General features: G+C 37.2%; 1 protein-coding gene across 2 annotated transcripts in view; it reads right to left on the bottom strand.

Moving 5' to 3' along the window:
- Positions 1–21,235, bottom strand: part of dpf1 (double PHD fingers 1) — a 45,639-nt gene that overhangs the window by 21,285 nt on the left and 3,119 nt on the right. For both annotated transcript variants that reach the window (XM_039670730.2, XM_039670731.2), the window contains exons 2-6: positions 11,170–11,199; positions 5,177–5,337; positions 4,975–5,082; positions 3,994–4,121; positions 1,744–1,833 (exon numbers count right to left, since the gene is read on the bottom strand). In XM_039670730.2, the coding sequence (XP_039526664.1) occupies positions 1,744–1,833; positions 3,994–4,121; positions 4,975–5,082; positions 5,177–5,337; positions 11,170–11,199 (517 nt within the window). The remainder of the gene's footprint in view (positions 1–1,743; positions 1,834–3,993; positions 4,122–4,974; positions 5,083–5,176; positions 5,338–11,169; positions 11,200–21,235) is intronic.

The following is a 21,235-nucleotide window of genomic DNA, read 5'->3' as shown; positions in this document are numbered from 1 at the left end:
TTATAATTTGTCTAATTAGTTTGTCAAACACCAATTTCTGCATAAAAAAGTATACATTTTTCATGTAAGTTCATGCAAAATTCATCATATGCCATAATTAAAACCAAATACTCCGTTTTTTAAGTCTTATTTCGCTCAAGAACCTTGTTCCTCAACAAAAATAGCTATCTGTACAGTTTTCCTTCTGTAGGCTGTTGTTTCATGGTTTGGCTACTGCAGCTTGCATGCATTTCTGTTCAGAACCACTTACAATTCAAACCTTTCATGTATGTGGGGTTATAATTACAGATGAACTTAACCGTGTTTTCAGTGTGCTATCAGACATCAGGTGTTGTCTTTAAAGTCGTATAAAAAGGATGTTTTTTCATGGCTGTTGGGAAGGAGCTGCTTTGAATCAACGCAAACCCAGTGGAACGCAATGATGAAAGGTACTGAGGGATCAAACCTGGAGATGTACTAAACAGCCATAATGGATCAATGGCTGATGAGATACAATGGCCTGCTTTGTTCAGAACACAGCATTGACAGGAATCCCAGATTAAACAAAGACCCTGCAGGGCTCACTGCAAACCTACAGGTCTGCGATATATAAAAAACACTCAATTTGGGTTGTGGCTTGTGGGTTTAACTGCTACCTAGAGGACTGGTTCTCAACTGGTCAGTTGCAAGCCAACAGTTTAGCCTATAACAGTTCTGTTCTGACAGGATCACAAACAGAAGGAAACAAAACAATATTAAATGCAAGAATTATAATGTACATACAAATAAATGAATAATAATACATAGTTAGGATAGCAAAGTGGCTTATCAACTTCTAAAAGAGGGTAAAAATGCTTCCAGTATTTTTTATTGTTTACATCTGAGCCACTGAGGACACCGTGGTTGAATTTCATTTATGAAGGAAATGTGCCGAAGTGAGTTGTTAAAGTGTTATTTGCGCAAATCATTTTATGCCGGACTGCTCCACAAACAATTCAACGCTGGATTTGCACAAAAGTTATTAGATTAACATGATGGTGCATGCTGGTCGATACGTTGAATCAACTTAAATCCACAACAACTACTTAAATGTAACCACTACCCATTCAGAATTATCCAGTTGCATTATAAATGTTTTAACTTCTTTCTGAGTCTCTTAGTGTCCAACTTTGTTTCGAATATGTAAGGAAGGCTGTACTTCGCCTGACAATTTCTGACATTTTGGCTGCTTGGCTTGGCTGTTGCTGGAGTATCCGAAGCAAAAGCTGTAAAGGCTCCACCCGTTTCTGGAAAGGTGGCGGGGAGCAACAGCTCATTTACATTTACAGAGACACAAAAACAGCGTGTTTTTGCTCCCGGCCAAATAGGGGCAAATTTGACAAGCTAAAATAAATCTGTGGGGTATTTTGAGCTTGAACTTCACAGGCACATTCTGGGGACACCAGAGACTTACTGTATATTACATCTTGTGAAAAGGGGCATAATAGGTCCCCTTTAAGGCTGTATGCCTAATCAAACTATAGAAAATACATCTAATAGCATCTAAAGTACTAATATAAAAATACAACCCAGGACCATATACATTTGGCTTGGAATAAATGAGTTCTTATAATGAGTTCTGAAGCAAAAGCAGTTGAATCTTAGGGCATTGTGAGTAATCACCCAGCAAAACCTGATGATTCACTCTAGTATTAGTATGATTCATACTAATTAATTAGTCACAGCAGGTCCAAGCAGAACATGTCATAGATGCATGTGTTTTACCCGTCCTTTGGTGCGATTCTTGCGTTTGGGAACGTCCTCTTCCATCTCTTCCATGTCCAGCTCGTGAGGAAAATCTCCCACCAGCAGTTTCTGTGACCACAAGGAAAGACCAGCACATATGAGTCAGCTGTACTGTATGAAAAACAATCTGGTGCAGGAATGAACAAGAGACTAAAAGAAAAATATATATATCGAACATGTTTTATATTGGCTCACAATAAACATGAGTTTGTTATGGCATTAAGCAATGTGTCCAGGTCCCAGTGGACACAGGGTTAACTTACAATTGCTTGAATAAACACACAAAAAACTGAATTATCTAGTTGACAGTATTTTTAACATTTAGGTTAGCTTTGTTGTCTTTCTATGAAATCTCGCAAGCAAAAAAAAGCCATTGTCTGTTGACAATAGTGAAGTAACACCTCAAACAGAAGTCACTTTCAAACCAAGCAGCTTTGTGTTGTTGGTCGATTCGGCGAATGCATAACGCCTTTGAACTAGTTGAGAAATCTTTCAACCTCAAACCAAATTCCCTATCACTAACTGGATTTTACACAAGGAAATTTGGTGAACACCCTAAAAACACTAATTGTTAGATGTAATTTTTAACAAATCGTAAACTGAATATCCATATCCATTTTCACACAGTACATCATAATTGAAAATGACTGATTTTTGTTTTTTTATTTTTTTATTTATTTCGACTAAATATAGATTTAATGTCACATTTAAATGGGTGGGTGGAAATGTGATTATGGAACCAAATCCTGTTTTTCTTAGAGGCCAAGTACAGAAGTTGAAAAAAAGAGGAACTTTACAGTGCAAGGAAAAGACGTCTACTTAATTTTCTTCACCTGTCTGTCAGGTGGAATTTGTAGGTCTGATCATTTAAAAAGTAATAGCACACACCTCACACACCTCTGGAAATTTTGACAAAATGTTGCTAAAGTGGCGCACCTTAAAAGCTCTGATACACTCACAACCGCCCGAAATGCTAGAGCGGTGTTTAGATGAACATGGTGTACTTTTCGTTTTCCTCGCCGTTATGAAATAAACACAACAAAACAGTTAAGTTAAGAAAGCATCATAGCAAGATGGTTATCTGTGTACAAGCTCTGCAATTAGGCACATAAGTCAAGTCATGTCACATTTATTTTAAAAGCAGTTTATACACTAGCACTTTTACAGTATTAAACATGAAAAACAGCTCTCCAGTGCGTTCATGTTTTTACTCGCAACTGACCTCGATAGACTGAAGAGAATAAATGAACCAGAGAAGATTTCCACGTCGAAGAAGGCAGAGTCTCAGAGCCACATCCATTTACATAATTACCATGGACCATTTTGAAAACAGCCATTTTGAAATTCTTAAACAAACTCCAAACAAACTTTAATTTGGCCTGATTTAGTTTGAAATTATGTCACACCAGTTCAGTCTTCAGTTTCACTTGAAGTATATCAGAGCCTTAACTGTGTTGAATACCTTGAAAGTGCACAACTGTAAATGTACTCATCGTATGTGGCAGTGGGAAGTGAACAGAGGTAGCAGGGAGGCGCATAGCTTTTTAACTCCTGCAGGGACCTGAGGCGATACAAGCAGCAGGATCACAGGTCCGCTCCCAGGGGAAGGAGCGCTCTAAAGAGTGACTCTTAATTGAAGTGCTAATTGGTTAACTGTCCACCCCTGGGATAGATGTCATGTTATGTGCAAAACAGTGAGGGTGATGACACTAGTGAAAGCTTAATGAACTGGCAGACTGGTTCATTAGGATCTATAAGCATTCGCACGTCAACAAAAATAAGTACCAGTAAACTCGTTGAGACGTTGAAAAAGTGCATCCGCTCTCCACAAAATCAATACAATAACTTTGTCAAACTTACTCACATACACGGACACACACACAATAACAAAAATACACTCGCAAGTATACACACTTTGTAGTTACAGTAACAAAGATGTGGAGGTGTGTCAGCCCTGCAAGGATTTGTGTTACTGCCAAGACACACAAGTACTACAGAGAAATCCGAAGGGGAGAGAAAGAGTAAAAGAAAGGAAGTGTTATATGATTTCCCTCTGATTTTAGTGATAAGTTATGGGTTGGGTTAGGTTTAGGACTAAATTTTTTTGGTGAGGGACAGTGTCTTGGTGTGTACTTCAAGGCTATAGTGTGTAAAAGAACTCTTATCAAGTTGACTGTTGAGTGTCTGGTTTGGCTACAAAATCTTTTTAGGAGGAACAATTTTTCTTACCTGGCATTCACTCATGGGTTCCTCCTCCTTTGTTTCAATTTTCTTATCCAGCAGTTCCCCACTGAGGAGTGACTCCAGCACAGGCCCCTCAGGAACACCCCCTTCCTTCTTTAGTGCTGTTTCATAGTCTGAACACACACAATAAACAATTATTACGCCAAGGCATTTATACTCAGCTCATAAAACATAGAAACATATTAAGCAGCCAAGCTGTTTTGAAAATTGAAACAATAAGTGTTTCTTGAGCATCAAATCAGCATATTAGAATGATTTCTGAAGGATCATGTGACACTGAAGCCTGGAATAATTAAGCTGAAAGTTCAGCTTTGCATCACATTACTTTTAAAATACATAAATATAAAATATATAACTTGTAATAATAATAATTCACAATATTACTGCTTTTACTGTATTTTGATTAAATTAAAGCAGCCTTGGTGAGCATAAGAGACTCATTTAAATAAGAGAAATCTTTTGAATCCCAAACTTGTGAAGAATGGTCATTTCATTTGTGTGGTTTTTTGTTGTTGTTGTTGTCTCTTTTTTTCAGTAAAATCAGACTAAGTATTCCTGTGATGCAAAGTTCAGCTTTGCATCACAGGAATAAATTACTTTTAAAATACATAAATATAAAATATATAACTTGTAATAATAATTCACAATATTACTGCTTTTACGGTATTTTGATTAAATTAAAGCAGCCTTGGTGAGCATAAGAGACTCATTTAAATAAGAGAAATCTTTTGAATCCCAAACTTGTGAAGAATGGTCATTTTTATGTGTTTTTTTGTTGCTGTTGTCTTTTTTTTTCAGTAAAATCAGACTAAGTAGATACCTTAAGTTTCTGTTTTTCTTTCACTGACTGAAAAAAAAAAGTTTTAGGGTGTTGAATCAGAAAATACAATAGTACAACATACATAAATCCCCCTAAAAAATGTGATAAAAGATTTATGTGTCCTTCTTGTTAACACCAGCTCTCACCGATTTTAAACTCGATGGGTCCAAGACGTGGATCCTCTAAGATGTTTAACCGTCTCTTCTTTCTCCAGCAACGTGCTGGATAGGTATAGAGCTGTCCTGGAGCCACACCTGGGTCAAACAGAACCAGAGGCGGATGGTAACATGGTCTAAACATCCTAAAATCACCTATGTAGTGCGATATACTGTACACATAGACACACACCTGGCCCACGATGGGTCTTCTCCATCCATATGTAGCAGTTACTCTGTGCAACGCCTGTTTGGGAGTCGAGGAAGGGCAGGCGCATGGAGCGCTCGGCACAAAGTCGAGCATTATAACTGCGGCAGTGCTCTATGGCCTCGCGGTAAAACTCCTCACCAAGGCTGGAAACAATTAAAAAGTGGAAATTTGTTACACCAAACACATGAATCTAAGAATGATTGATTTCACTGCTCAAACAACTAATTAAAAACAATATTTATTATTTAAAGGCCCATGAAATCGAAATTTGAGCTTTGTGGATTTAATCTGTGTGTGTTAGTTTTGAAGCCATCTATGGAGAACACTTAAACATTAAGAAAATTCATATTTAAGCACATACACATTCAAAATTTACAGTCTCTGTAAAAAATATTGATGAGTCATGTTGCGCTAAACAGATTTTTGTCCAAGTCACTTCAAGTGGTCTTAAAATTTTCATCCTTCTATGCGGAGCACTCTTTATACTGACATGCAAGAGGTAAATACATTTCCAGCTCTGATAGCAACATATCATAGCAATGACATGTATTGCAGTATATACTGTACAGAATCTCACTCATGGATAAAAGGGTCAGGTAGGAACAGTTGTTTAAAAACACTGCAGCATGAGAACTGTGGTGAGCATTAATGGTTCATCTAGGGGGAGGAAAATCACGCAGTCAACAGTTCTGTCCTCAAGAGTATGTTTGCATGCTTGAAACTGGTCAGGACAAAAGTACCAGCAGGGATTTTATTGCTGAGGCTGCAGTGAGAAACCTGCTTAGCAAACTGCTGTATTTGTAAAACAATTTTAAGATCAGGGAAACACTTTATAATAACTCATGAATAAGTCAGTAGCAACAGTTGTATATTGCTTTACAGATAAGTAGTTAATTTACAGTACATTCAAATTTGAATATATGAAATCATATGACTCAAAGTTGAATGAGATTTCTTAAATTTTGCAGTGGGTGGATGGGAGGCTATATATATTGTTGTTTTATAAACTGCAATTGCTAATAATACAATATTAATAAAATAAAAGGCCACTCAAGTGTACTTAAAAGAGACTACACTTACATGTTTCTTAACACACTTAAAGCTACACTGTGTAACTCTTTTAGTCTAAAAACACTTAGTTCTTTTAAAAATATATGTGCTCATTAATGTATATTTACTTCATTCAAGTAATACAGTATTCTCTTGAGTGTATAATATGTAGAGCCAGACCGATATATCGGGAGGCCGATATTAGGCATTTTCTAAAATATCGGTATCGGCAGTTATAATGGTCGATAAATGAATATTTCAAAAATAAAATAAAAACGGAAGAAATACGCTTCAACCATGTCATGAGTGTTGTCAAAAAGTGCAGGTAAAGGGATAAGCAAGCTGACATTGTAATTATAAGGTAGCTTATATAACTATAAGGCAATGTAGGGCCTAATTATTATTTTATTTATCAGAACTTTAATATATTTTGATGTTCCTCTGTTCTGTTGAGACAATAGAAACAAGTTTCTTTTTAAACTGCATTATCATATTTTAGATAAAACTCATAAATAACTACAAATAACTAATGTTAGGGAAATCTGTTAATATTTTGTTGTGCATTTCTGAAATAAGAATAATAATAATATCGGCCGATATATCGGATTTTAAAACCAACAAATATTTGTATCGGTATCGGCCTTCAGAATCCTTTATCGGTCTGGCTCTAATAATATGCCATTGAAAATACATACGGGTAAGGGGTTCTAATGTCGGTCGCCATGTTGCCCCTCCATCTTGAAAGCACATTAGCCAAAGAGGGACATACCCGTTAATTCAAGCTTCGCCTTTCGCGTTTTCGTTTGAGTTAACACTCATGGACGAGGTTGAACTGGAAGCCATTTTAATCTGGGACTAGGAGTTAAAACGAAATCGGAATTGAGAGGAACAGAAACTAATATTCACTGGATGGTCATATACCTTTTCACTGCTAGATGGGGGTAAAAATCACACAGTGTAGCTTTAAGTACATTTAAAAAACGTGACATTGACATTGCAGTATATTTTGCCATAAATGCTTGTCAGTACATTCAGCGGAACGCTTTAACCATCATTCAAGGACAATTAGAAGTAATTATAAAAATAGCACAGAATGTCAAATGACCAATCAAAATCCGATATTTCAAAGTGAGACATGTAATAATGTTATAAATCAAAGTGTCATCGAATTTTGATTTTGCTAGTTTATTCAGCATTGAAGGTTATTCTCTAATGTTTTCTCTCTCATTGTTAATATAAGGAAAGCTCAAAAGTGCAGAAATAATTGGGGGTGCTTAAAAAGTCCTGACAATAGTCGCAGTTGCCTTTTCTTCTCTCTTTCTTTTTGCAATCCAGCTGAATAAAAGACGGTTAACTCTCTACTACGTCATTGTAAAAATTAACCCTATGGAAGTATTGGAGAGGACAGGAGTTTTGGGACACAGTCTGATCGGTTTCTTTCTGCTGACGTGTCCATCGTTTGTTTCATTGAAATCAAGAGCGCTGGTCTGCAAACAGGAGTGAGAAATGGAGGAAAATTGCATCATGCAACAATGACTGCATCCCTAAAACAAGCCAGATAACAAATTGACAGAGGCTTGAGGTGATTTTGATGCTGTAAGTGTAAATCCATTGTGATTGGTGAACTCATCCATTTCTCCTTGCGGGGGAATGATGAAGAGCCCTGTGGCACAAGACTAACAACTCAGTCAGACTGAAATAAATAACCATCATTTCTCCAAACAAAATGGCGGCCAGAGCACAACGCATTTTCTATCTAATTTAGACCATGTTTTATTTGGTGGCCACATCTTGGTCATTCAGTGTGGGCTGAAATCAGTCCTCAACATGTGGGTTGAAAAGTCACTAAGTGTGCAGGGGCAGTAAATTACAGTGCATCGAATGTCATGTACTCAGGTCCACCTGAGAGGAAATATTAAGTCCTGCGGCGAAGTGCTGAGGTTCTCCATTTAAACACCTCTACACACAGCAGATACTCATTCTGTGGTCAATCTCACACAATGGACCAGCAATATCTAAAGGTCAGAGAGCGAGTAAAAAACTAAGTTTGGAGCCTCTGTGATATGTGGCAAATTGTTTTTCAGGGTAAGATCTTTTTAAATGAGCATTTAATTTTGTTTTCGAACAATTTCTGAAAGGCTTTCTGATTGGAGTTTGAATATTTTAAACAGAATAGTCCATTATGGGCCTCTCCAAAAGTTGAAAGGAGCAAAACAGCAGTTCCCTCAAGAACTTCCTGAATCGTTGAGATAATGTGGCTTCTTTGTATGGCATAGCTTGTTTTCAAATCCCACAAGCACAATGAAAAAGCAATCAATTCTATCTGAAATATATGGAGCCCCGCACATGACATGCAGAAGAGAAGAAAAAAACAATTCTATTGTGGCCACAAATGTGTTTTTGCGTACAACTTATGAACATTGTACTAATTTGTTCCTTCATTTTGTCCCAAGAATTCCATCCCAAGATTTATTAGGCCTGTTTTGTTCCCTCATTTTAGATAAATAGTGGTCTTCTAATTTGTTTCATCATTTTAGTTAAATCACGGCCAACTAAGAGTGTCACGATTTCGATTTTAAATCGAAATAGACCGAAATTAAGTCACAATCTCGAACTTTGAATTAAAAAATGGAGTCGTCGATGCTGCCACGCCCCCATGTCACGTTCGATCGGCAAAGAAACGTGTGTGTTGCTGCGATAGTGCTACGTTAGTGCTGCGAGTCAACTAGGGTTGGGTATCGTTTGAATTTGAATGATTCTGATTCCGATTCCTTGTTTCGATTCCGGTTCCTAACGATTCTCAATTCCGATTCTTTTAAGAGGCAGGGTCAAAAAAGTTTAGCTAACCTTGCTAACCAACGGTCTTTCGGAAGGAAATAATCCTTTCTGAAGGAAATACTCCTTCTGTCACAAATACTCCTTTTGTCACAAATTTTGCATTTTGCCGAGATTTCGTTATTTTTAGAAAAGTGAAGCCACACTTTGGACCGCCGACGTAAGCTACTCATGTTCGACTCGCGCGGTTATGCAAACACTTCCGGTAGACACTTCTTCGTTGGTGTTGTTCAGCAGTTTCTTCTTCCGCTCGGCGGACTGTGAATATCGAAACTAGGAATCGAAATTTTAACTTTTGAACGATTCCAGGAAAAACGAAAAGTTAGTCCCGGTTCCAATCGATACTCGATTCTCGATACCCAACCCTAGAGTCAACCTCCTTTAACTTATGGCGCTTTTCCATTACCAGTACCAGCTCGACTTGACTCGCCTCGGCTCACCTCGACTCGGCTCGGTTCGCTTTTCGCTCCATTTTTAATTGCAGACAGTACCGCCACAAATAGTACCCGGTCATCATAGCAGCGCCTTTCGTTCCTCGTTGCTCTCGCTGGATCCTCTCTTTGGCAACCAAACAAAGGAAAGTCTGCACCTCCTCGTTTGACCACGGCGTATTCTTCCGAGTTGCCATAATAATAGTTTAGTAACTATCTCTGGCCAAACTACGGGGTTATTCTGGATACTCCATCTGGTGCGTGCAATGACGACGCAGAGAATAGTGACGATTCTCACATGTGACGACGTCACATTTTAGTATCGCCTCAGCTCGCTCAAAACCTTGCCAGAGGTGATACAAAAAAAGTACCTGAAGGCAGGTACAGGTACAACTTATACTGTGTAGTGGAAAAGCGTCTTTAGCTAAACCAACTAAAAGATAATGGATTAGCATAAAATGTATTCTTCTATAGTAATTTTCTCTTTCAGATAAACAGCTTTTGTGGAGCAACCGTTTGAAGAGGATCTTAGTCTTGTTGAGCAAGTAAGTCACAGTTACTTAAACTGTCAACGTGTTTATAGGTTCCTCAAATCAATCGACGCTGTCTCAATGAGCCCACTTCTGCTGGCGGTTTAAAGTGTGGCCACACTAGCGGAGTTTCTGCTAAATTTAATGGGGAAAAAAAAAAATGTCAATAGTGTAGCAATGTATGAAGCACAGCTCCCACTGAGGTCACTTTTAAACCAAACAGCTTTATGTTGGTCAATAAAGCAAATTCACCACCAACTTGAACCCAATGCGAAATCTTAGTGGGAACCTTTTCCGCCCTCAATTGAAATTCCAGAATCTGTGGATAGCTTGTTTTCATATGACATCACGTCACTGCGTTGCCATGGCGTGAAATGCTAATGGAGGCCAGGAAGTGATTTGCTGTATTTAAAAAGCACTATTACAAACTCAAAATACCTGTTTTGAATTGCTTTTATTACCAACCCTCTATACCTGGTTACTTAAATCGTTCAAACCACAAGGAGTTTTTATCATGTACCAAAAGTTGTTGTACATAAGGGGGGAAAATGCAAGAAATTGACCGAAAAACTCGGCTTGCAACAATAAACGGCTTGCAAACCTACGTCTGTGGTCGGGAGGAGCCGAATGGGAAAATGCCCATGTGTGCAGTGATCACTTTTTTAAAGGTGAGTTAGTACAACTGAAGCGGCTATGTTTGTGTAACGTGTAATGTTTCCGAACTTTGTAAAGTCAAAGTATGTCTGTAAAACGAGTTAGTTGCTGATATCTACCGCATTGATGGCAGGAAAATCGTTCAATTCAGTTGAAAAATCGCTCCTCTTCATAACGTAAGGATCACGTCCAACAAATGTTTGTTTATATCTTTCTCTTGTAAAAGCGTGTAAAGTAGTACAATATGGACTTTCCTCCATCTTGTCCATTGCGCTCTTCACTCCCTGCCCTCCATCTGAATTTCACGCGTCATCATAATCGTGTGACTGAAACCCAGCTATTTTATTATGCCAACAAAATTTCATCAAGGCGATAGTAAATGTGACTGCACTTTAACACTACGTGTTCTGCGTATGACTATGTACCAGTGAGGAGAAGGAAGATTAGATCAGTGTGTCAGATTTAACAAGCATACCTGTTTTTTATGACGGTTCCACTTGATTGCCTACGAAGAGGGAGAGAAAAAAAGACAGAAACAGACATGAGCAGATGCAGAAAATATCTCATTTTTATGCATTAAATAAGATGGAATTCCATTCAAACTATGTTAAACTAACAGAAAAAAATGACCAAGCATTAATTAACGAACTACAGACAAAGACTCTTAACCATGGTCACCCTACAGTATATAATTTTTTTCTAATTTCTAATTTCTAATTTTTTTCTAATTTTCTAATTTCTTTAAAGAACAGGATGACCTATATAACCAATATAATGATGTAATACAATTTAAAGGGATAGTTCACCCCCCAAAAAAGAGACTTTCGTTCAATGTCCTTTCTTCTGTGGAACTCAAAATTAGATATTCTGTTAGATAACTCAAACATTTACTTTCCATTTACTTTTCCTTTTACTACCCTGAATACCATTTACTTTCATTATATGGACAAAAAAAAACACTGATTTAGAAAGAAAGAAAGAAAGAAAGAAAGAAAGAAAGAAAGAAAGAAAGAAAGAAAGAAAGAAAGAAAGAAAGAAAGAAAGAAAGAAAGAAAGAAAGAAAGAAAGAAAGAAAGAAAGAAAAGGAAAGGAAAGGAAAGGAAAGGAAAGGAAAGGAAAGGAAAGGAAAGGAAAGGAAAGAAAAAGGAAAGGAAAGGAAGCCATACCAGCTGATTAACAGGCCTGGCATATATCCGACTCTGAAACTAGGATCGGATATCTTGACAGTGTTTTCTGATTTGCCACATGAGCAGCATGAGGCAGCGGCATGCAGTTTTTCAGCAGACAGGAATAGCAGCAAACAGAAAACATTTCTTATTGCCTTTTTAACAACATTACTGAGAGATGCGTTATTTGCAGTCATTGTATTCGTGCTGTATGGGAGCTCCAAAAACATTGGGTATCTTGGAGGAAAGCTGACAGAATGGAGAAATGGATGAGGTTAGCTAATATAAGAAAAATCAATAAGAGGAAGCAAAAGCCTGAAGCAAACCAACCAGAGTTTGGCTTGTGTGCGGGCAGAGCTGGCCAGGAATGGCATCCGGGGAAAAGTGTGTATGCCAGTGTGCCATGAGGAAGTGCTTTCACTTCTTTGTGAGTAAAACTATGCAGAGAGGGAGTGAAAGGTCAGTGTGTGTGTGTGTGTGTGAATTCGATTTTAGCCTTGAGATAGTTGATGCTGAGTGTTGTGATTTCACTTTGATCTAACTGACCAATGAGAAACCACAGCAGGAGGAAAAAACACATTAACTTTAGTTTGGTGACCATTTCTGATTCAAACAATATATTTTGTGCACAATATAATAAAAAAATAATATAATATAATAAAAAAATAATATATTAAATAATATACCATGACACCATGATTTTTGAATGCGTACTATGGAAGTACATGACATTTTTTTAATAACACTAGAGTTCAAAATGTGCATACTTTATTTATGCACAAAAAAGACACACTACTGGCATTTTTTCACTGAATTTTATCGTTTTTGTACTGATAATGAAGGATAATACTGATCTTTCACTTCATTAAAATAAACAACACAAAACAAAAAAATGCACGTGCCATATAAAAAAGCATTCATATATATATATTTTAAAGAAATTTAATTGGTTTATGTACAATCATGATGTACTAATGAATAAAATTGTAAATAAATCAAATTGATAAACGGACATATTTAAACAGTTTATTTAATTAATGTTTTAAAATATAGGAAATGTAGTAACAGTAATAAATACTACAATTTTTTAGGGTAAAATGTTAAATACTTTTTAAATGAAACACTGAATTAAATTGCATTTTTACAAAGCACTTATTGTTTTTCGTTTCTTTGCTAGTCACATTGTCATCGGACAGTTCACGCAGAGCAGCCAATGAGCTTTTGACATTGAAATAAACAGTTAAACATTTATTTATTTATCAATTTCAAAAGTGATTTAAAAATGTATTATTTTCTTAAATTAAATAGTTTTATTGACAAAATAAAAATTATAAATGTATTATTGAAATCTAAATATATAAACTAAATAATATAATATAACATAATATAATATAATATAATATAATATAATATAATATAATATAATATAATATAAACAATGAGTTCATATTGATAATTGTTTCCTTATATTTATTTTTAAATGGCAGTTCTTGTCCTACTTGGAGACCGTGTCCTACTTGTCTCAATTATGTTGGCAAGTCCTTCCTGACCCATGCAGATAGAATGCCTATTTTTTCTCAATAATTTAAAGTAAAAGTGAGTTACTGTGATGTAGACTTGGGCAGAGACCTGAAAGCCTTAGAAGGAAATGGGTAGTGCAAAAAGACACAAATGCAAAGCAACTCACCCCTGAGGTTCAAGCCAATGCTCCCTCCCCCCTCTGCCTCTTTCTAGTCTGAGCACAGAGCCGTCAAGCCCCCCTTCTCAATTCCATCACCTCACTCCTCCTGTGTGTGTGCTAGTGGAACAAGTCTGGCTTTCAGTAATAAGTTGACAGCTGTAGAAAATGGCCGCTCTCAGTTTGTTTGCTTTTTTACACAATCTCATTATATTATACTGTGGCAGTGGCCTTGAAAGCTGTGAAATGTGTCTTGCTGGAAGACGAACGAAAGCCTGCCATATGGAATACAGTCTGAAAGTAGGCCGAACTCTGTGAATTCCAATTTGCTCGATCAAAACTGTTCCCTGCATTTCTTTCTGTAGTTTAATCACAATTCTTCATATCATTGGTGACCAATATTCGACTGTGAATAAGCCCTATATAAATGTAATGAATTATTAATTATTATTATTATTATATGGATTTCATGAACTCTTTCCTTCCTTGCCATTGATGGAATTTTCTGGCAATCCACGTTTTCACTGATTAAAGATTCACTGATTTCACTGATTATATAAAGCATATAAATCAAAACTGCCTAATGTTACTGAATGAAATGTTGTCCCAGGGAGAGCTATAGGACTGTGAAGCTTTAGGGGTGTTCAATCTACTCTATTGGTGCTTTTCCACTGCATGGTACGATACGGCGCGGTTTTGTATGGCACGCTTTAGCGTTTTTTTCACAGCATGGTACGGTATGGCTCGGCACGGCTCACTTGTGGAGCTTTTCCACTGCATGGTACGGTACGGCTCAGCTCGGTACGGTTCACTTGTGGCGCTTTCACTGCATGGTACGGTATGGCTCGGCTCGGTACGGCTCACTTGTGGCGCTTTCACTGCATGGTACGGTACGGTTCAGCTCAGTACCAAGCGTACCGTACCGACACTAAAATGTGACGTGAACACACTGTGCAGATCACTGATTGGTCAGACAGAATCATCACTACCAGCGTCATTGTATTTGAAAAGCGCCATGTTTTGACCATCATTCAGAACCCAATCCGGACGTAGTCTTTGACAAAAATGGGATATATTCTGGGGGCCATGAAAGTTTTGTGAAAATGATCAAAAATCCTGGCGCAGTGGCGCTGGTTGGAAACTTAAGCACATACACAAAAAAAACTGGCGAGGAAAGAGTTAATAGAAGTGAGTGACTATGTTATTGTGAAAGAGAATATGGACAAAACCTTTCAGGCCGGACTTCAATTTGTCAGCATCAGTGACAAATGCACAGATCTAATCAGATACATCTGAGGCAATTACTCTTGAATTTTCATTACATTTGAGTTTGCTGCACAGTGTTGCTATATTGGAAGCATATATCAAAGCAAAGGCTAATGAAAGAAAGCCTCCAAATTATAATCTACTTTCTTAAAGCTATTTTTGGTAGCTGCTGCCCACTTTCTTTGCAGCTAAAGCCATTACAGGGAATTGTCAACATGTCAGATCCTGCAATAAAATGTGTTCAGCATTGATAACGCATGCTTGATACAATATGAATGCCTGCATGTAATAACCACTTACAATTTACACACAGAAAGCCAGGCTGACACACACACACTTGCTAAGAACCTCAAGAGCATGGTGCCTTTTCCCCAAACCAAAAGAGAAGGGGAAAAAAATAAATGATTGGAGAGGAGCGCTTCGAGCATCCACACTGTCACTCCTGTGCAAAGCTCAACTATGACCCTCAAAAATAGAACATCCTCCAAAATTAGCTCTTCTTCTGTAGCCTATTTAATTTAAACCAGCGAGGAGGCAGAGGGAGATGTTGTCCAAATTTGTCTTGAAACTTACTGGTGTATTCCTCATTATACTCACCACACAACCAGAAAACTCCCTACAGTGCCAATTAGTCTCAATTAACAGTTGTCCTTTTGAAAAGTAACAGAGAGCTCCCTCTAGAGGCTGCACTGAGTCAGTAAATATCAAACTCCTGTTGAACTACTGTACATAGACTCCCAAGTGATTGAACACAAACACACACATGCTTAGAAAAAAAGAGAAAACAAAAAACAACACAATATAGGCTACTAATTTTAATTTAGTAATTTAGTAACCAGTAACTATCAGTATAATAAAGATAGCATTTATGCAATATTCATATAGATTGAAAAATATTGGGTAATACTATTTTATATGCTCTAGGGTCACAAGGTTTTCATTACTAACAATATCTTAATATTATGTTTCTTAATATTTTGAAGAATGTAGCTGCACCCACATGAATTGGATGCATCATAGTGCCTTAAACTTCTAAACTAAAGCATTTATAAAGTATTTATTTTTTATTTATTTTTAACAATTACTCTGTGAAAGGAGTCGCTGGACCTAAACCTATTTATTGTGATATCTTTCTCACAATAAACATTCTACAATTTGTGTAAATGTAATAAGATTACTGTAGAAAGGGTCTACATTTTAGAGTGTAACATTTCTCATAACAAGAAAAATAATACATATATCAATTGAAAAATAACGTCACATTCAATTTTTATTGTCAGATTTAGTTACACTCTAAAAATGCTGGGTTGTTTTAACCTAACTTTGGGTCAAATATGGACAAACCCAAACGTTGGGTTAAAAATGTAATGAAAAAAATGTATCCCAGTGGCTGGGGTTGTCCATATTTGACCCAAAGTTGGGTTAAAACAACCCAGCATTTTTTAGAGTGTAAGATGATCAAGACAGTTGATGTAAAAAGAAAGAGAATCAAAAGAAGAGCACTTTGATATGATTGAAAGAAACTTTATTTCATGATATATATGTTAGATAATAATTTATATAAGATCTCTAATAGCTCTCAGCAAAAAGCAAAAAAAAAAAAAAGGGATTTGGGCTTTTAATGCTTTTTAAAATGTCATACAGCATGCCTTATTCATGAACTGTGCCAGATAATCTTTACATAAGCCTAAACTCTACTTGCCAAAAAGTACAGCGGCAGTACCACAACATCAGATGCCAGGTAATACCAGTCCAAGGTACTTCAAAGAATACTATATGGTACTTCATTGTAAGTGGATCTTAGCATCACATGTGGGTGTAAAGGACTGGATTTCTGTGGCTGGTGCCACTGATGGTGGAGGCTGACTAATATGTTGATGTGGCCCACTGTATTTCCATGAGCTTAGGACTGTTAAAAGAGGATATTGGCACGCCCATCCCCCATCAGCACTGTAGATTACACTTTGCAATAGCAACCTCCTCGAGCACCTCTCCCTTTTCGTCATCCGCCCCACTACCCCTCCCTCCTCTTTTTCACTACTCTACCCAGTCAAATGATTTATCTCATTTCTTTCTTCATCTGCCTCTCTCCCTCTATAGAAGTGCAGCAACATTTCCTCCAGCCTGCTGAAGACTAACGTATTGAGTACTGGAAGAACTGCAGCACATTAACAGATGCATAGTCAAAACTCAGCCCTGCATTAGAGGAGGCCAAATGTTACATAAACATTTATGAATCTTATCGACTTAAAATGCTTGTCGGACAGTGAACAGCCAGTATGCTAAAAAAAAATGAACATTGAAGTAAAGAACGGTATCGTAATGATACAAATGAGTAGTAATATCATTGTAAATTGAAGTTGGTGTGTCTGATTTGGTGAGATTTGGACCCTGTTCTGTCACCATCCATTTCCATCCGAGGATTGATTTTGCACAAAAAGGTTTAGTCACTATGCATCATAATGTTTAACAAGATATGCTAATTGGCAATAAAAATGAATTGTTTAACACTAGCTACTAGCGCATAATTATATATCAAAACACTTTTTTTGTTGAGAAAAGGGGCTGAATAACTGTGGTGTCACATCATGACATACATGCTTTCTGTATTTTGATCCCATTAAAGTTGACATAAAATGAAAATTTACCAAAAATTAATTTGCAAGATCTAATTTTGAACGATTCATGTATTCATTTAAAAAAATATATATATATTTTTTTTTTTACTTTGCAATTTTTTTGACTTGATTTTCTGGTAAAAATATAAAAATAAAAATAAATAAAAAAAAATTAACACAAAAATTCTGAAGACATATGTCAGACAATTTCCTCCTATACAATGATTTTGTCCACTTAATCCCCGCCACGCCACAATCACCCCTAAGCTGGCATTCATTTTTAGGTGCAATGCCCTCATCTCAAAATCCAATCAACAACCAAGTCTCCACATTTCTTTCTTTTTTTGTTATAAAAAAAAATCTGTTATACTCGGTACACGTTACAATACAAAAGAAAAAATCTGTCGCTGCTTCTGTTTCATCGTGACTTTAAGCGTCATTTCTCTCAAGTGTTCAAGGATGCGTTGAATCTTTTCTGACTTCATACACAGAGTAGGCAAAGATGATTCTTTAAATCAGAGCAAGTACATTATTTCTCTATGTGATGAAGAAATGATTAGGAGGAGAAAATCACATTTATTTCAAAACAGGTTGCATATGACATATAGCTTGCATGCAGAACAGAACAGTTGCTTGCTTCACATTAATGCAGCAAAATGTTAGTATTTTTAAGTTCATATGAATTTGTCAATGAAAAACGCGTTAAACAAAGTCAAAGAATTTACCCACAACCACTATCAGTAGAGAATTCATTATAGTTTACCAAGCACAAATCCAAGGATGCACAAAGCAGCATGAAATGACTTCCATATTCATCGGTATTACCTCGGAGAGGAGTTTCAGTTTTAAAAAGTGTCAAAACATCTCATTTGCATGCAGAACCAAATGAGCTATTTGAGACGTACTCGCCGAAAGGGTTAATCCTGAAGATGCTCATTGAATTTTCAGAGATTGTCTGCTAAAGACACCTGCGTTCAACTTCACAGTGGACCGTGATGCTATAGCGAACACCCGTTCTCAAACGGAACACCCAGGATCCTTCACTGCTGTAGACAAGAGAACCATATATCCTCACAGGCATTTGTCTACTATATTGAATTGCCCTGCTGGCACAGGCTGTGTGTTCACATAAATCGCTGCCTGTGGTGTAACATGGACCTGATGTCCTGCCACATGTTTCACTGCTTGAAAAGACTGCAGGATGGACAGGGATGCTTACAGGTGCACTTGTACTGCAGGGTAAATCCCATTGCTTATTATAAGACTATATCACATTTTCACTGCATAAAATACATATTTGGGGACCCATCAACTGATTTGTGAGCTCAGTCCGTACACTTAGAACATTTTCCTTCCAGTATCCACTTCTTGCATCACGCTCTTCGCAGATTGTATTTAAGCCTTTATGTTTCCCTATTGGACCATCCTTAAGACGAGTATTCATATAGATCTCCAGTGAAAATGGCTAGTGGGACAGTTTTTTTTCCGGTAGAGAGATGAATATTTCGACCCTCTGCACTTTAATAATATCTGAAATCTTGGGAGAGGATGTATCCACCTAATAAAGGCGAAAGAAGAACAGCTATAAATCTCCTCTGAAGGACCCACGTTTAGCAATGGACTACACTGCTATTCTGCTTCAAATGCATGTTCTGATACACACTGACACACACTAAGGCGCTCAACAGTACAAAGTACACACAGTCTCATGAGGCTGAAGATGCCCATGTAGAATATTCAAGTTCTATATTCAAAGTGTGTCCAAAAAAAGTCTATGTATTAATACCCTGATGGGTGCAGATGTCCACCTCCTAAAGAAGCTATATATTTGAGGGACTGAGGGACATTTTACGTTTACTATAATCCGCTAGAGGCTGTAGACACATTATTTGTTTAAAGCTTTGCCCTATAGGCAATCTCAGCTCAGGCCAGCCTCTGATTATGTTATGCAGTAAACCCTGCAGACCACCAGCTCAAAATATCAGTGAGATTCATCCCATCGAAAACAGCCAGAAGTTGAAGACATTCTCAATCAATGTAAGAAAAAGCTAGCTCAAACCATGTGGCTTGTTGAGGAGAGGTGTGATATTACTTTTCAAAGTCATAGGTCTTACAATTTTCGCCTGGGAGATGATAAAATGGGTGGAAAAAAATCCCATACACTTACACTGATGGAAGGACCCGAACCACATCTAATGTCCAGAACATTATAGAGACTCCAGGGTGTACATTTCTGACTTGAGCCTGTAAGCACCCAATACCAATAACCTAGCAAGCAACTAGGGTGGAAATCAGTGATATTATAGCCTATTGATATCTGGGTCTAGTCTGATGGCAAATGCAATGTACACTAACATACTTTAATGAAAATAAATGGTAAAATCATTTATTTTCATTAAAGCATATTTACCGACACGAGGAGAAAACTTAAGACCCCCTGAAATATATGTTAAAAATGTTAGCCTTAAGGTTATGAATAAGCTGGTGTGTTCCAAAACAATGACAAAATTTGCATTTAGGAGATACAAGCATTCAAAACTTACAGTCTCTCACTTTCGCTAAAATGGATCACAGATTTTTATGACTTCACCACTGACTTTATCTTCTCATCACATCTTCTGTTCTGTCCAATCAAATTCTCTCTCGACTTTAACGTATCATCAGCGCTCGGATTCGCTTCCATGGTGCTGGCAAGTTCTGGCAGTCTCTGAGGTAAATGAAACGCTATTGGGTATTTGAAAAGTGGGAGGAGCTATTAAATATGTCCCGACTTAGTTTCCTGTTTCAGTGGAAATTAAATCAAAGCTGCGCATTCCAATGCACTTCAGTGAGCCGTTAACTATTTTAGATGACGATATCGTATGAATTTGTATAATGCGATTGGTAAGGAAACATAATTTAAAAAAAAAAAATTAAAAAAGAATCCAAACCTAACCATAAGTGGGTTGTAAGCTAATCGTATGAAAACATATAAATGAGATCATATAAAATTAACATTAAAAACCAATTCACCAAAATGTAAACCAATGTTTTATCATACTGAAAAATACAAAAAAACTTCTACTATACTAATATCCATACATTTTTCCACAGCCAAAACTCCTATTCTCAAAACTATTGACTCAGACGTTCACACTAACATGACTGAATCATCAGCAAGCGACACCCTCCCTCTGTCCACATCTGATGAGCTTCCCACAAGGTGTTTCACCTCCCAAAAAAAAAGAGTGAGTGAGCACACCCGTGCCTCTCTAACCTTCTAAACAACTGCAACTCCACTAGTGCACTTATATAGACTATACATGCTAGCTGCACATTATAAGATCCCTGAGCAACAGTGTGATGACTGACAGTGAGTTAGGTAGCTTTGGAGAAATAGGTCATAGAGCTAAAAATACCTATCTGTGTCTCTCTCTCTCCTCTTGAAGACAAAGAGAGTCTCTCTGGAAAAAAAAAGTGAGTGAGTGAAATGAGGAACAGCCCACCAGTCTCAAAAGAAAAAAAAAAGAAGCCCTTATAGAATTGCGGCTGCTTATGCAAACAAACATTAAAAGGTTGCTTGGGTATAAGGATGGGGAGGAAGGATCTACAGCAGGGTGACAGTCTTCGGCTTAAGAGCGACAGTGTGAAGAATTATCTAGAATTCATTTTTCTCAGATCAGTGAGGCAAAGCGGAATAACTATCCAAGAAGTCCGCATTCCGCATCCCATGAAATGACTGGGAGAGACAGGGCACCATCACTTTAGGAGACAGAGAGAGATAGTGGAAGATAGAGGAGAAAATATAGACAGTAAGTGAACCTGAGTAATTAC

This window comes from Pimephales promelas, chromosome 16, assembly GCF_988280905.1.
Source record: "Pimephales promelas chromosome 16, fPimPro1.hap1.1, whole genome shotgun sequence".
NCBI lineage: Eukaryota > Metazoa > Chordata > Actinopteri > Cypriniformes > Leuciscidae > Pimephales > Pimephales promelas.
Note: the sequence above shows the minus strand (reverse complement) of the source record. Positions and strands in the feature narration are given on the sequence as shown.